The following is a 16289-nucleotide window of genomic DNA, read 5'->3' as shown; positions in this document are numbered from 1 at the left end:
CAGGGATTTCTTCAGAATAACAAAAGGTAGGAATCCGCAACAACGTTTGTTAAAGTCCCTGCAATGTACATAGATCACTCAGAAGGAGATGTTTTTTTCTCAACAAAAGAGGAGTTACGCTTTAAACAGCTGAAGACACCTAAATAAGAATTCTTAAAAATCAGCTTGGTATTGTGGGAGATTTATTCAACAAAGACAATTACCTACCACCTGCTCAGCAATGGTATTGTTCTACACTGTGGTTTAGCTATGGTAGCTCTCTTATGTTGCAGTTCGCTTCATAGCAGAAGTTCACTGTTTGCATGATATTGTAACTTATACATGTACAAGAATGATACTGGTAGCTCTTTTGTATATAAGGATCGCATTATCAGTCTATGAACTGCAGAATACTTAAAGCGGTAGTATCCCGCTTTTTGACACTTTTACCTACAGGTAAGCCTATAATAAGGCTTACCTGTAGGTACAAATAATATCTCCTAAACCGGCATGGTTTAGGAGATATTTACAGTGCATGCCGCCGCTCGCGCGAGCGGCGCATGCGCTCTGAAGGTCCGGGGGGACCTTCAATTAGTTTGCCGGGAGCTTGCCAGAAAATCACTCCCGCGCGCATGCGCGGGTATGACGTCATCGCGGCTCTGGCCAATCATCGCGCCGGAGCCGTCTCTTCCAGCCAATCACCGCGCCGGAGCCGCCGAACCCGGAAGAGACGGCGAGGGATCATGGCAGCGCCCGCAGCGATGTCCGGGGGTCCGTGTCGGGGCTTCGTTCTAAGGTAAGTTACACATAATAGGCTAGTATGCGATGCATACTAGCTCATTATGCCTTTGTCTTGCAGGTTTTTTTTTTTTTTAGGGTTTACAACCGCTTTAAGCATGCAACGGATTGTTCAAACCTACCCTCATAAAAGTGGAACTGTACATTTATTTATGAATATGAAAATAGCATCCACTGTGGATTGGTTAGGAGGTAATAGATGATGACCAAGCCAGTATAGTTGCAGACGTTTATTCGACCCAATAGTTGCATTTATGCAGACGTTTATTCGACCCAATAGTTGCATTTATCCACTGAATGCAAAGTAATGTGACATTTTGCAGTTACTTTATGACCTAAGGCATCATACCTCTTTGTGCCCAGAGTAAGGTTTTTATTTTGCAGTTACAACCATTTTGCCTAAAAATCAGGTTTTCCCTTTGGATTGTTCCTGACAATTACAATTATGCATCCTTTTTTTTCAGAACAGGTTTTTGGTTTGATAGCTGATATTTATAACTATTCTAATTTACTAATACATTCCTATAGTTGTTAAGTATAAGTTTTAATAAGGAATAAATGGGAAAAAATTGCCACCTGTTTGTAAATAGTGCATTTCAGAAATGGACCTTACAATTTAAGTGAATAAGTCCCCCTGAATATAAAGATAATTCATTAATTAATTATATAAAATTAATCGATTAATTTTCTTTTTACACAATAACAACCCAAATCAATGTCCCCTTTCATGAGTGCTTTAGCTTCCTTTTGACTTAAAATAATTGTTATGGATTTTTTTTTCAGAACTAACAACCATGTTATACTTACCTACTCTGTGCAGTTGTTTTGCAAAGAACAGCCCTGTTGCTGCTCTCCTGGGGTCCCCCGCCGGCACCCCTGCCTTCGAGTACCCTGTCCAGCATGCGGGGGGTACTCTTGCTGGCTTGATTCCAAGCCTCACTGTGTGCATCTATTGACACATACAGTGCTGCTTGACCCCACCCTCTGCTCTTTCATCATTGGGTTTGAATGACAGCAGCAAGAACCAATGGGGCTCTCACTGCTCTCATGAACTCCAGTGGGGAGGAAGGGAGAAGGAGAGAGCAGCACCACTGCTCTCAGGCACAGCTCTGGATTGAGGTTGGGCTCAGGTAAGTATTTAACGGGGGGGGGGGGGGGGAGCAGCATTTAAAATGTTTTTTACCTGAATGCAGTAAGGTAAAAAACTTTTAGCCTTTACAACCAGTTTAAGGAGGCTGTTTTCTCTCTGTAAGTGCCACTACTTTTTCTGACACACCTGGGTGGAAGGGGGAGTATTTATTGCAAATATATAAAGGAGCTTAAAGAAATAGAAACTGCAGTAATTGCACAACAAATATGTAAAACATTAGCAAATAAAATATATAGAAGAGGACAAACAAGTAAAACAGACAGCATCTCCTAAACCCTATACTAGGCATAGTCCTATTTAAACCCCTTTTCCATTCACTACATCCCACTGCCTGCTAGCCAGCATGTTGAGACCCAAATCTAGTGTTGGAGGACTCTGAATAAAGTTCCTTTCAACCCATATGCAGGTGCCTGCATTATGACCCAAATGGGCAACACTTTTCCTCTTAAACAGGGTGTAGAGGGATTGGCCAGTGGTATCTCACCAACTCCTGGGGTTACTCTATTCCCCATCAGTGGCTCGAAAAAATCAGAGACCATGCCGTTTTGTCTAACAATCAGTCAGCAACAATGACGATCCCAGGTACCAGGGAGTGAGCTATGCTGTGCCCTCTCCATCCTAGATACGGTGGTTTTGCCAGCAACCATATGCACATACTTTCTCTCTCTCTCAATGTCTTTCTTACATCTCCAAAAGCCGGAAACAAGTCTTCTTATTAGCCTTCCCACAGAGCTCAAGTGAAGCTAGGAAATGCAGTTCCGTCGCCCAGTATACAAAGCAGGCTTAGTGTGTATGGAACTAGCTCCCCCACAATCCTCAGTTCCTCCCAGCATTCACAGGCAGTCCAAATCCTCTTCCTCTGTGTGGTGTGAGGGCTTAAACAGGCTGCACACAACTCTGTAATGATAGTCCCCTCTTTACAGCTATGCCTGTCCCACTTTCAGCTGAAGCAGGAACGGTAGCAGAGACAGTGAAACTGACAGCCAGGTCCATGCAGCTGCTTCTCTTCTGTTAGTGCTGTGGACTGGGGCTACAAGTATTTGACAATTCATGCATAAGCACTAGTGTCACCCTTAACAGTCACTGCATATTACAGGATGAAGAAAAGGGCACTGAGGGGTTTAAATCAAATTATAGAAATAGTTCCTCCTGTTTTGAACTGTATTGTAACTGTATTGTCTTCCTTCACATTGTAAAGCGCTGCGCAAACTGTTGGCGCTATATAAATCCTGTATAATAATAATAATAATAATAATAGAAAATCTTATAATAGTGATTTGCCATGCCTCATTAATAGGTAGATCACTATTTCTGCAAGGGAGGCTAAGTAGTATTGACTTGAGCCCCATACACACAGGCCAAAGGTCGGGAGACATCAGCTGGTTATAAATAAAACGGCGGACATTCGGCCTATGTGTATGCCACCCAGTCCAACAGAAAACCAGCAGCCGTCCGACTCCCAATCAGTGATCTCTGTAAAATGGCAGAGAGCACTGATCTAAGTGTTCTGGCGGGGGGGGGGGCTGACCCCCCATCAGAACACAACAGCTCAATAGGGGAGATCGCTGTACTAACTTTGCATAGTTAGTACAGCAGCTCCAACTGGAGCTAGCAGTTTTTTTTCAACCCGCTGGGATGAATGAAAAAAAAACTCAAGGTGTTTACCAGGCTTTAGGCCTCATTTAGCATTGCCCTAGACTCTTAGATGCTTTGTGAATTCTTGGGCGCTGTTATACAGCAACACTAGATGTTCCAAAGCTCAGGAGATAATTGATTTATCTCCTGGACTGATTGCTAAAACATAGACAGTGACAGCTGGCAGATCTATCTTCTGCAGCAATTGCTTCAGGCAAGCACCATTATAAGGCAGCACTGCAGCTGAAAGCAGCTTCCGCTGGTTTATGACAGGTAATCAGATATGGGTAATTACTTAAAGCTGAACTTCAAACATAACCCTCAGCCCCACCTAACTAATTGTGGAGATAGTTTCTAAGCTAAAATCCCAAAACACCAACCTTAATGCGGTCATGTGACACAGTGAGGGTTATTTACTAAAACTGGAGTGCAAAATCAGGTGTAGCTCTGCATAGAAACCAATCAGCATCCAGGTTTTATTGCCAAAGCGTAATTGAACAAACTGAAGTTAGAAACTGAATGGCCACCATGCACGGCTGCACCAGATTCTGAGTGGTCCGGTTTTAGTAAATCTACCCCACAGGGTCCCCTCTATTTCCTTCACTAAGGAGGAGAAGAGTGCTTATTCAAGTGTCCATGTCATTGTCTGGGTACTGTGGACACTTTCTGTTGAGTGTCCAGAGATGAAAGGAGATGTTCCTCCTAATGGTTATAATTTGATGGGGCTGTCCCAATGTTTGGAATCTGCATTATGTGGGACTAAAGCTGGATACACAATATACAACTTTTGTTGTTTGATTTCCTTTAGATTTACCTTCAACTATGTAGTGCAAGGGCCGGCCTGATTGCATACAAAGTGAAAGTGTTTAGATCTGACCTCATATACGGTTTTGTTAAATCTAAAGGAAAAAATCTAAAGACAATTGTATAGTGTGTATGGCCTATTAGTAACAGAAGCATATATTTGACCATTTATAGTCATATTTGGAATTGATTTAAAGTGGATTGCGGTCATTGCAGTCGGATATATTTTGCAGACAGTGGTACTTGAAAGTAATCTTTAATATTATTATTTCTTAAATGAGGAAAGTTATCTGTCCTATATATAAAGCATTGTTTTTTTTTTTTTTTTTTAATCAGGAAAATGTTTTATTGTTTAAAACCCTTAATGTAACAATACAATATAATACAGTCACAGTTCATTGGCAATCCTCCCCCTTTATTTTTGGGTTGCATTTGTGGGCATAGAAGTCATACAAATATTGGTATCTATATACGGTCAAACCATTAAATATATATCAGAAATTATACTATCGTAGTTCAACCCAACCAATAATCCGCAAGATGTGCAGCTATTGTTATGCAACTGTTAAAGACATATCTTCATTTTCTATGGTTTATTCGGGCATACCAACAATCTTTGAAGTACCAGTTCCCATGGACTAAAGGCTCGTACACACGATACGAAAATTGGAAGCAAAATTTCATCCGACGAACGATCTGCCGATTTTCAGATTGTTAGTATAGTGCTTTTGACAGCCGATTATGAATTTTCGGATGACAAAATCTGGATGTGCAGGCTATAAAATTTTTTAATACGTCAACACAACGTCCTATTTTCATTTAATTAGTACAGTTTTCGTCTGAAAAAAAATGATAAGAGCAAGACTAGGCATGCTCAGAAATTAAAGAATACATACAAAACAATTCAACACATGACAACACTTCTGAAGTTGAATTCTGTCATATGGAAATTTTCGTATGAAAGTAACCTCTTCACTTTCCATATGAATCTAGCATGCAAAAAAAATCGGACGCAAGATCGTTCGATAATCTGATCGTGTGTACGAGGCTTAAGGCCGTAATTGGACGAAATATCCTCCGATTTTTCTCTCTCATGCTCAACCGTTTTTAGTTGACAGTGCATAATGTTCACTAAATTTCTCGTCTGTTTTTTTTTTTTTTTTTTTTGGGACGTTTGTACCTAGACTTCCGGGTCGTCAGCAACTTCAGATCATGCGCGGTCTTTCTTATCCGATTTTTCGCGGACGTACTGCATACACATTAAACGAAAATTGGTCGTGCTGGGGATGGACGATAAAAATTTTGGTGTTTGTCCCTCCGTTTTTTTTTTTGTTGAAAATGTCCACATCGGGTGCTGAAAGTTGTGCACGCACTAGCTGAAAATTGTACGATTTTACCTCGGACGGGAGTTTTCGGCAGATTTTCTACTAGTGTGTACCCCACTTTAAGTCCAGGGATATAAAGCATTGTTTAAGGGAAAGTAATCAAAGCTTCTGATTTTTTATTGTAATATTTTTGATGACAGACAACAAGTTTATAGGCAGATGTCTTTTAATACATCAAAATAGGAAGAAATTATAGCATTGCCTGCCTGCTTGTTTGTTTGCTGTCTCTACATAATCAACAGTCCCTCCTATTTCAGCTAGGAGAGAAGGAGGGGTGTTTTTCTTTGAGTCATTCATCTGTTTGTGTTAAATCTGATTTCCTGCTGTTGAAAACAGAGGCTATCCCTAACACACAAATAACATAATACACGATATAACATATTATAACATGCCATAATACGTACGCACTAGTAAGTAAATTAAAAGCTGGTAAATGTACAATATTCCAATGCAAAATGTCTTATTTATCTAGCAAAAGCATTTTATTTTAGTTTTTTTGAACATTACACATAGCAAAGAAATTGCATAAAAATATTCTATTCCATCAACACACATATTGGTATACGTGACCATTTTATTATAATGTTACCTTCACCTTGATAATTCTATTCCAGAAAAAACACAGATGTAATTAGACGGTTTAATAGGCATCAACATTCTTGTGTTTTCAATACAGTTACATGCAGTCTCCTTGTGGGAGAAATGAACCAGTTTTGCTGGCACTTGTACTAAAAGCATGATGTGACTCTAAACACATCACAGTGTAACTACAGAATGGTTACCAATTAAAAACTGGCTCATCCACTTTACAAGTGACTCACTGATACCATTTGTTTATGTGAAAAAATTGCCATTCATTTTGATCCACGTGAATAGTAGTAAAAATATTTCACAAACATATTTTCCATAATTAACTCTTCATTGTATTGTTTCTTTTAACTTCTTGAATTTTTCTTCCAGGAAACTAAAATTTGTAAATTATGCAAAAAAGAGGGGGGGTACAGATCAACCATAAAGATGGTGGAGCTGTAACCAAGGGGGATTTAAATGTGCCTCTCAGAATATCTGTATATACGTGTATTTTATACAAAACACAAGAAAGGATTTATATAAAAAATTAACAAATAATTTTTATTGCATACAGTACAAAATATGTTAAAATCTACATTGTTTGATCCAAACAGATCATAGCATTAGACAACTTATACAATGTGCACAATAATGCGTAACCGTTCCAGCAACGGTTAAGCATTATTGTGCACATTGTATAAGTTGTCTAATGCTATGATCTGTTTGGATCAAACAATGTAGATTTTAACATATTTTGTACTGTATGAAATAAAAATTATTTATTAATTTTTTATATAAATCATTTCTTGTGTTTTGTATAAAATACACGTATATACAGATATTCTGAGAGGCACATTTAAATCCCCCTTGGTTACAGCTCCACCATCTTTATGGTTGATCTGTACCCCCCCTCTTTTTTGCACATGTAACTTACATGGGGGAAGGTGCCATTATATCTTCTGTTTGTTTAGAGGACTCAACCTCCCCCTCCACAATTTTCCCTAAAATTTGTAAATTATTATGTTAATATGCAGTTGTTCCCCACATTCCCGACCCCAACACACCCTAAAGCTGCCTACAAGGGGTTTGTGGAGGACAAATATCCCTGCATGTTAATACACATTTTCCTGGAAATTACCTTTTATAATGATAAATATACCCAAAATTCATAGTTTATTTTCTCGCACTGCCTGGTTACATGATTTTGATTTTCCAGCAGCATAATTGTTGTCTACCACTATTTCCAGTCAACACTTTAAAGATGAAGCAAACTCTTCCTTTTTTCTTTTTTTTTTTCTTCCCTGCAAAGTAAATGCACAATGTGCTAATATGCATCACATACTAGCACATTATGTGACACTTATGATGAAGCCATCGTCGTCCCCGCTGGCGGTCACATCCTTCAGCTGTCTTCCTTCCTGGTCTGTGGACTCCAGCTCTGCTACTGGCTGGGAGCCGCATGCACACAGTGCTCTGAAGAAACGGCATGGGCGGCCGTTTCTTCAGAGCGCATAGGCCGATGACGTCATCAGCTGCATAAAATGTAAATGTCTCCTAAACGGTGCAAGTTTAGGAGATATTTACAGTACCTATAGGTAAGTCTTAATTAAGGCTTACCTATAGGTAAAAGTTAGAAGAGTGGGTTTACAACCACTTTAATATCTGACTTGGGGACCATTCACACTTTTCTCTTTTTATATAGCTCAGTAAGGCCTTTCTATAACAGATGGTATTCACAGGTCTTATTCCATCATATACGCCAAAATCTGGATAGTGGGCAGGGCCATGCAAATCATTCCTTTACATCACAGTGGTCAACTGCACACCCAAAACCAATGGCAAAAAAAATTCTACTTCTCAGGACTGGATACATTTGAAAGCATCCTCCAATTGTGATAGTCACAATTCCTCCAGAGCATACTTTAATTAATAAAAAAAACCAGCACACACAAAAAAACTTTGAATTGAGTTTGATGCTTTCAGCCCTTCCCACTATAACCTAGTTGGATTTATTTTTTCTGCTTTTAGATAGACCCCATTTATTTCTATGTGGCTAGTTTACATCTATTACATTACACATTTATTACACATCTATTATTCTGGCAACAAAAGTGAGTACACCCCTCAGTTAAAATGTCCAAATTCGGGCCCAAAGTGTCAATATTTTGTGTTGCCACCATTATTTTCCAGCACTGCCTTTAACCCTCTATGGCATGGATTTCACCAGGTTGCCACTATAGTCCTTTTCCACTCCTCCATGACGACATCATGAAGCTGCTGAATGTTAGGGACCTTGCGTTTGAGGATGCCCCACAGATGCTCAATAGGGTTTAGGTCTGGAGACATGCTTGGCCAGTCCATCACCTTTACCTTTAGCTTCTTTATCAAGGCAGTGGTCATCCTGGAGGTTTGTTTGGGGTCGTTATTATGTTGGAATACTGCCCTGAGGCCCAGTCTCTGAAGGGAGGGGCTCATGCTCTGCTTTAGTATGTCACAGTACATGTTGGCATTCATGGTTCCCACAATGACCTGTAGCTCCCCAGTGCTGGCAGCACTCATGCAGCCCCAGACCATGACACTCCCACCATCATGCTTAACTGTAGGCAAGACACACTTGTCTTTGTACTCCTCACCTGGTTGCCGCCACACGCTTGACACCATCTGAACTGAATACGTTTATCTTGGTCTATTCAGACCACATGACATGGTTCCAATAATTCATGTCCTTAGTCTGCTTGTCTTCAGCAAACTGTTCGCGTGCTTTCTTGTGCATCATCTTTAGCAGAGGCTTCCTTCTGGGATGACAGCCATGCAGACCAATTTGATGCAGTGTGCAGCGTATGGTCTGAGCACTGACAGACTGATCCCCATCCCCTTCAACCTCTGCAGCAATGCTGGCAGCACTCATATATCTATTTCCCAAAGACAACCTCTAAGTATGACGCTGAGCACATGTACTTAACTTCTTTGGTCGACCATGGCGAGGCCTGTTCTGAGTGGAACCTGTCCTGTTAAACTGCTGTATGGTCTTGAACACCGTGCTGTAGCTCAGTTTTAGGGTTTGGCAACCTTCTTATAGCCTAGACCATCTTTATGTAGAGCAACAATTCTTTTTTTTCAGATCCTCAGAGAGTTCTTTACCATGAGGTGCCATGTTGAACTTCCAGTAACCAGTATGTTACTGGTGAGCGTGAGCGCGATAACACCAAATTTAAGTAAATACATATTCGCCAGCACACCAAGGATCTTGCAGAAGCAGTCCAAAAACTTTATTAAAGTTACGATCACATCAAAAAATAGTGCAACATTTCGGAGCCGAACAGGACCCCTTCGTCAGGCATGTGATACAGTGCAGATTGTGAGCAGAGAATATATAGACATACCACCAATAGAAACAGTGCATAAAGATGACACCCACCTGTGATTACATAATTCTCCCACCTATTGCACACAATAAACAGCATCTATTATCCAAAATCAGTGTTGTTATCACAAAATATAAAGATCGCCATACCTTGGCTAAATGTGGTGATAAATTGGTGCTGGTCTGTGCTGACTGTATGGGCTGGTCACAGGGATGCGTCCCGATCCCCCCTTAAACAAGCAGAGCCGAGTCTTGTAATTGCAGCGCATTGCGCAGCGGTAGCCAATCACGGCGCGCCACGTCGGTCACATGTGTGCGGGACGCTCCGTCCTCCGGTGCACAGCGTCTGTCGCTGTCATGGGAACCATGACGCTGGGGTGCAACGTCATGGTTCCCATGACAGCGACGAGCCTACAAACCAGGAAGGTGTGCGATAGGAATATGAACTATACGATAAACACCAAATTTAACAAACGTGACACCTGGGAGGGCAAATGGCTAATTGGGCCCAATTTGGACATGTTCACTTAGGGGTGTACTCACTTTTGTTGCCAGCGGTTTAGACATTATTGGCTGTGTGTTGAGTTATTTTGAGGGGACAGCAAATTTACACTGTTATGCAAGCTGTACACTAACTACTTTACATTGTAGGCAAGTGTCATTTCTTCAGTGTTGTCACATGAAAATATAGAATAAAACATTTACAAAAATGTGAGGGGTGTATTCACTTTTTTGAGATACTGGATAGATAGATAGATAGATAGATAGATAGATAGATAGATAGATAGATAGATAGATAGATAGATAGATAGATAGATAGATAGATAGATAGATAGATAGATAGATAGATAGATAGATAGATAGATAGATAGATAGATAAAAAGATAGATAGATAGATCTAATTTTTTTTCCTCTGTTGGTTGCACTAGATGGACTCGAGTCTTTTTTCGGCCAGACTAACTATGTAACTATTACATGTTTAAATATAGGATATTTGCATTTTATGCGTTAACATACATTAAGCAGGCCCATAAACATGAAGGTTAAATACACATGACAGATGTGCATTTTTAATGCATCTTAGCAATGTAAGAATCACAATTCTTTATGCTTCTCCTTCACTTTGCATAATGAGTAAACAGAAAACACGAAATAGGACCTAAATGTGCTTATAAATCATACAGAAACGTGCATAAATATATACAATTATACTCTAACAATGCATGTAAGTGCCTATGCATAAATGTGAAAAGGTCCTTAAAGCATCTCTGTCACTGAAAAAAGACTGTAAACAAATAGCACCTGTCAAGAAAGAGACTTCCTATCGGGTCCATCGCCCATTTGTGGAATCTTCTGCTACAGAGCTCAAAGAATCTTCACATCTGCCAAACTTCCAGGAGTGTTGGATATGAAGTTTCCTCAGAAAGTCACTTTGCAATTACAGGACAAAGTAGTGACCTAGAGGCCACAATATTAACCACAAAGAGCAGCAGGGGCATGCATGCATCCAACACTTCTGGAAGCTTTTTGGATGTGAATATTCTTCAGGCACCAAAGCATAGCAGCAGAGTGAAGATTCCACAAATGGGTGGCGGACCTGGTACTACGTACACAATTTTATTCTCAGCGATTTCGGCAAAGGATGGCTTCAGTAGCAAAGGCCCTAAATGGAGTAGATTGACCATAGCTGTGTCACCTGTGGCCTTACCTTGTATTCCCTAATAGGATTTAATTCAGTTGTTCATGGTATCATGTTTAAATCATACAGGGAAATAATTAATCATCCTTAAAACCGGGGTCGTTTTGAAACAGTATTAGTAACAGCATCTGTGAAGGTTTTTATTCATTCTGGCCAAGATATCAGTAACCAGCCCATGTGACATATGTTAATTGTGAAACTCTTTTGTGTTATATACTGTGAATGCTTTTAGTTCATTCCTTAATCTATACCTTTATCAGTAAATTAAGGAGTTAGCAGCAGAAAGGGGCAATTACAAGTCTGAGTTGGTTTTCCATGCCTTAAGGCTCGTACACACTTGATGAAAATCGGACGAAATATCCTCCGATTTTTCTCTTATGTTTAGCGGTCATAACTGTTTTTAGTTGACAGTGCATAATGTTCACAAACTTTCTCGTCCGATTTTTTTTAAATTTTTTTTGGGACATTTGTTCCTAGACTTCCGGGTCATCGCAACTTCAGATCATGCGTGGTCTTTCGTATCCAATTTTTCACAGACGTACTGCATACACATTAAACGAAAATTGGTAGTCTGGGGACGGACGATAAATATTTTGGTGTTTTTTTTTTCGTTGAAAATGTCGGCATCGGCTGCTGAAAGTTGTGTACACACTAGTTGAAAATCGTACGATTTTACCTCGGACGGGTAATTTCGGCAGATTTTCTACTAGTGTGTACCCCACTTTAGTGATCAGCATGGACATCTGTCACTTAGTGGACTGTGGCCATCACATAGGCTAGGGTTGTGAAAACATTGAATGTTTTAATAAATTCTTAGGGCTCATTTAAATTTGCAGTCGTGGGGTGGTAAAACCCTACAGTTGAGGTGCATTTTTACAATCATTCTATCACTCCGCCTTTAGCTGGAAAGGCAGCTGCCAGTGGTTTATTCTACAGAGAGCAAAGCAAGTGTAAAAGAAGCCTTAAGGTACTCCTGGACAGTAGAAGGTAATCTCGTAATCCGTGGGAGCCTCCAGATAGTCAGCTGCTGTTTGGTGGAAGAGTCAGTTGTACAGGTTGGAATTCTGGTGATTGCTATTGTTCCCCCTGATAAACTAGAGCCAGCATCTTGCTCCTCCTCTCTCTTATCACATACATTTGTAAGAGTCCCAGTGTAGACCTCATGGATTTATGGAGTTCTTTGCAACATTCTATAGACAGCCTTCCCATAAATTAAGGTCAGTCATTTGTGCAGACATTGGCCAATCCACTTCCTAAAGTGTGCTTCCATCCCAAACTTTTTTTTACATTTGCAAAGATTAAGGAAGATTTAGAATCTTTGTTGGATCATCACTGCTGACTGGGTCTCCATTTGGGATCTTTTTCTTCACTTCCTATCTTAATAACAAGCTTCACTAGGATGGGAAGAGAAGAGAATGAACTACTACTTTAAATATGCAGCATACCACATGACAAAAATGCTTTTGCAATTTTACAATAGGTGCAAGTATCCAAGCTAATGTTCAGAAATACATACAGGAATTTTTCTACCCATAACAAAATAAAAACGAGAAATTACCCAAAGTTTTGGGGGTGAAGAATCCCCCTTTCTAAAGAATTATTCCTCCTTCTCCTTTCACCAGTCTGGCTCTGCTTTCCTCCTCAATATTCTATTCTGTGTACCGAATTCCTGTATATATAGTATTTCTGAACAATAGCTACTATATGACTATGTGGTGCTCACTTTAGCAATGTACATGCATGTGTTCTTTTGATTGATTGGAATTAAGATTGGATTAAATACCTTTGTTATGTTAGGCCCCACCACAGTTATTAATGGGGCCGTTAGCCAAAAAACTGGAAATCATTGTAGTAGGCATCGCTACTACAGTGATCTCTACTAGATTCTTGGTCCTGTGCTGAACGGCTTCCTTGCTGCATTGTGGACACTATCCAGAGAACACTTTGCATTTTCTCAGTGAATACAAAGTGTTCTCTGATTGGATGAGGTGGAGATTATGATGTCATAGTCTCCCCGCCACTCCATCTTGTCCAATCAAAGAAAGCTTTGCATTCACTAAGAGAATGCAAAATATTCTCTGAATGGCATCCATGCCGAGCAAGAGCTCCCCTGTATTCACAACCACTTAGCTGCATTGTGATCACTGTAGTAGTGGTACATACTAGAGTGATTTCCAACTTCCATAGGGATCCAACAGGTATGGTACATACATATGTAAAAATTGCCATACCAGAAGTCAGCTTTAAATATTACAGGACAATAGATGTCTCACACTGGCCATAAATGTAAAAATACATTGATTTGATATAACAATCAGTTTGATGAAAGAATTATATCAATTGCACTAAATGGAGGGTTTTGAAACAATACATTTCATCAAAAAGAAAATCCAGGTTCGTTGAACCAAACTGATCAGAGTTTAAAACTATTGAATCTATGGTCGATGGTTTATTTATTACTATCTATGGTTGACATTAAAGCGGAGCTCCAGTCTCTTAAGTGAAATTGTAAAGTCAGCTGCTGACTTTGAATAAGCAGCCACTCACCTGTGCCCTCTCTCACCGATGCTGGCATCTTTACTGTGGGCATCCAGCTGTAACAGCTTGCGGCTTAACAGCCGGTAGCCCACTGCACATGTGCGAGCAGTGATGCACACTGTGAATGGTCTTGCGGTCTTATGGGACCTGTCATGTGTCCCAGAAGACTTCGGGGAGGGAGGGGGGAAGGAGAACTTCTGTTTTCAATCACCTAGGTCAGTGATGGCGAACCTTGGCACCCCAGATGTTTTGGAACTACATTTCCCATGATGCTCAACCACACATCAGCGTGTATGAGAATCATGGGAAATGTAGTTCCAAAACATCTGGGGTGCCAAGGTTCGCCATCACTGGCCTAGGTGGTCGGAGTGGAAGTAGGAGCGGGTACCTGTCAAAATCGGGTACCTGCTCCCCCCCTCCTCCGCAAAAGCTCCATTTCACACACAGGAGTCGGGGAGGAGGCGTTAAGGTGGAACTTCCCCTTTTAGGTGGAGCTCTGCCTTCAGTATAACAAAGGCAAATTCAACCAAACTGATCTTCTTTAATGTGCCAAACAATCACTTTCCAGAAAGAGTTTGGAACTCTTGAATCTATGATTGATAGTTTGTGCATTATTTTGTGTATAGAAAGCAATAGGTGTAGCTGAGTTGTCTTAGTTATTGCTGATTATTGAGCTGTAATAACCAGAAATTGTCTACTTCCATCACTGGATAAGATGGACATTCTTTTGGATTTTGTATGTTCTGACTCACTGCTTTCTACTTCTAGAAGAGGTTTGCCATCAAGTTCAACATTCACACTTGAAGACAGTGCATACCAGACATCTGAACAGAGCACGATAGAAATGGACAATGACAATGGCTCTATCTTTGATGTCTACTTAGTGAGTATTCTCTTATCATGTAGCTATATGCTATAGCTGTACTCATGTGTCAGATATCTTTTATACAGTGCCTTGAAGAAGTATTCATACCCCTTGAAATTTTCCACATTTTGGCATGTTACAGCCAAAAACATAAATGTAATTTATTGGGATTTTTTGTGCAGAAAAAAGTAGCACATAATTGTGAAGTAGAATTAATATGATAAATGGTTTTCAAATTTTTTTACAAATAAATATCTGAAAAGTGGGGAGTGCATTTGTATTCAGCCCCCCTGACTCTGATATCCCTAACTAAAATATAGTAAAACTAATTGCCTTTAGAAAGCACCTAGTTAGTAAATAGAGTCCACCTGTGTGTAATTTAATCTCAGTATAAATACATCTGTTCTGAAGCCCTCAGAGGTGAACCTTAGTGAACAAACAGCATTATGAAGGCCAATGAACACACCACACAGGTCAGGGATAAAGTTGTGGAGAAGTTTAAAGCAGGGTTAGGTTCAGTGCTGTATCTTGGCCTAGGCCAACAAGGCCCAGGCCCAGGGCGCCACTTTGCAGGGGGGCAGCAAAAAATTGGGCACTGATAAGCTTCACTGATGGGGCTGCATTGATATTCTGCACTAATGGGCTGCACTGATGGCCACTGATGAGGCTGCAATGACTGTCACTGATGAGGCTGCGCTGATTGCCACTGATAAGGCAGCACTGATAGGCACTGGTATGATGCACTGATAGGCTGCACTAATGGCCACTGACGGGGCTGTACTGATGGCCACTGATGAGGCCGCACTGATATGCTGCACTGAGATGGCCAGTAATGAGTCTGCATTGATAAAGCTGCACTGATGAGGCTGAACTTTTGGAAACTGATGAGGCTGTACTGATGGGCACTGAAAAACTGGTTGTAGTCTGTGGTTTACAGATAACAGGGCGGATCATAAACATGAATGGGTGTGGCCTTTACAGGAAGGGGTGGGTTATATTTAAATTAGGGGGTGCCCAAGTTGAGTCAGGCCTAGGGCAGCACAAAACCTAAATACACCACTGGTTAGGTTATAAGCTTTGATAATCTCACAGATCACTATTCAATCCATCATCTGAAAATGGAAAGAGTATGGCACAATTGCAAATCAACTGCACACCTACCAACACATGGCCGCCCACCTAAACTGACAGGTCGGGCAAGGAGAGCATTAATCAGAGAAGCAGCCAAGAGGCCCATGGTAACTCTGGAGGAGCTGCAGAGATCCACAGCTCAAGTGGGAGAATCTGTCAACAGAACAACTATTAGTCTTGCACTCCACAAATCTGGCCTTTATGGAAGAGTGGCAAGAAGAAAGTCATAAGAAGTCCCATTTGCAGTTTGCAGGAAGCCATGTGGGGGGCACAGCAAACATGTGGAAGAAGGTGCTCTAGTCTGATGAGACCAAAATTTAACTTTTTGTCCTAAAAAAAAACACTATGGTTAGAGGAAACAACTAACACTG

General features: G+C 40.5%; 1 protein-coding gene across 2 annotated transcripts in view; it reads left to right on the top strand.

The window, feature by feature from the left end:
* Window positions 1–16289, top strand: part of PIP5K1B (phosphatidylinositol-4-phosphate 5-kinase type 1 beta) — a 152811-nt gene that overhangs the window by 113577 nt on the left and 22945 nt on the right. Inside the window, exon 14 of one of the 2 annotated variants that reach the window (XM_082256004.1) lies at window positions 14694–14805. In XM_082256004.1, the coding sequence (XP_082112130.1) occupies window positions 14694–14805 (112 nt within the window). Of the gene's footprint in view, window positions 1–14690; window positions 14806–16289 lie in introns of both variants that reach the window. The other variant, XM_082256003.1, reaches the window with a different exon arrangement.

This window comes from Pelophylax lessonae, assembly GCF_965119305.1.
Source record: "Pelophylax lessonae genome assembly, chromosome: 1".
Lineage (NCBI taxonomy): Eukaryota > Metazoa > Chordata > Amphibia > Anura > Ranidae > Pelophylax > Pelophylax lessonae.
The sequence above is the reverse complement of the archived record's forward strand: the minus strand, read 5'-3'. Positions and strand labels throughout refer to the sequence as shown.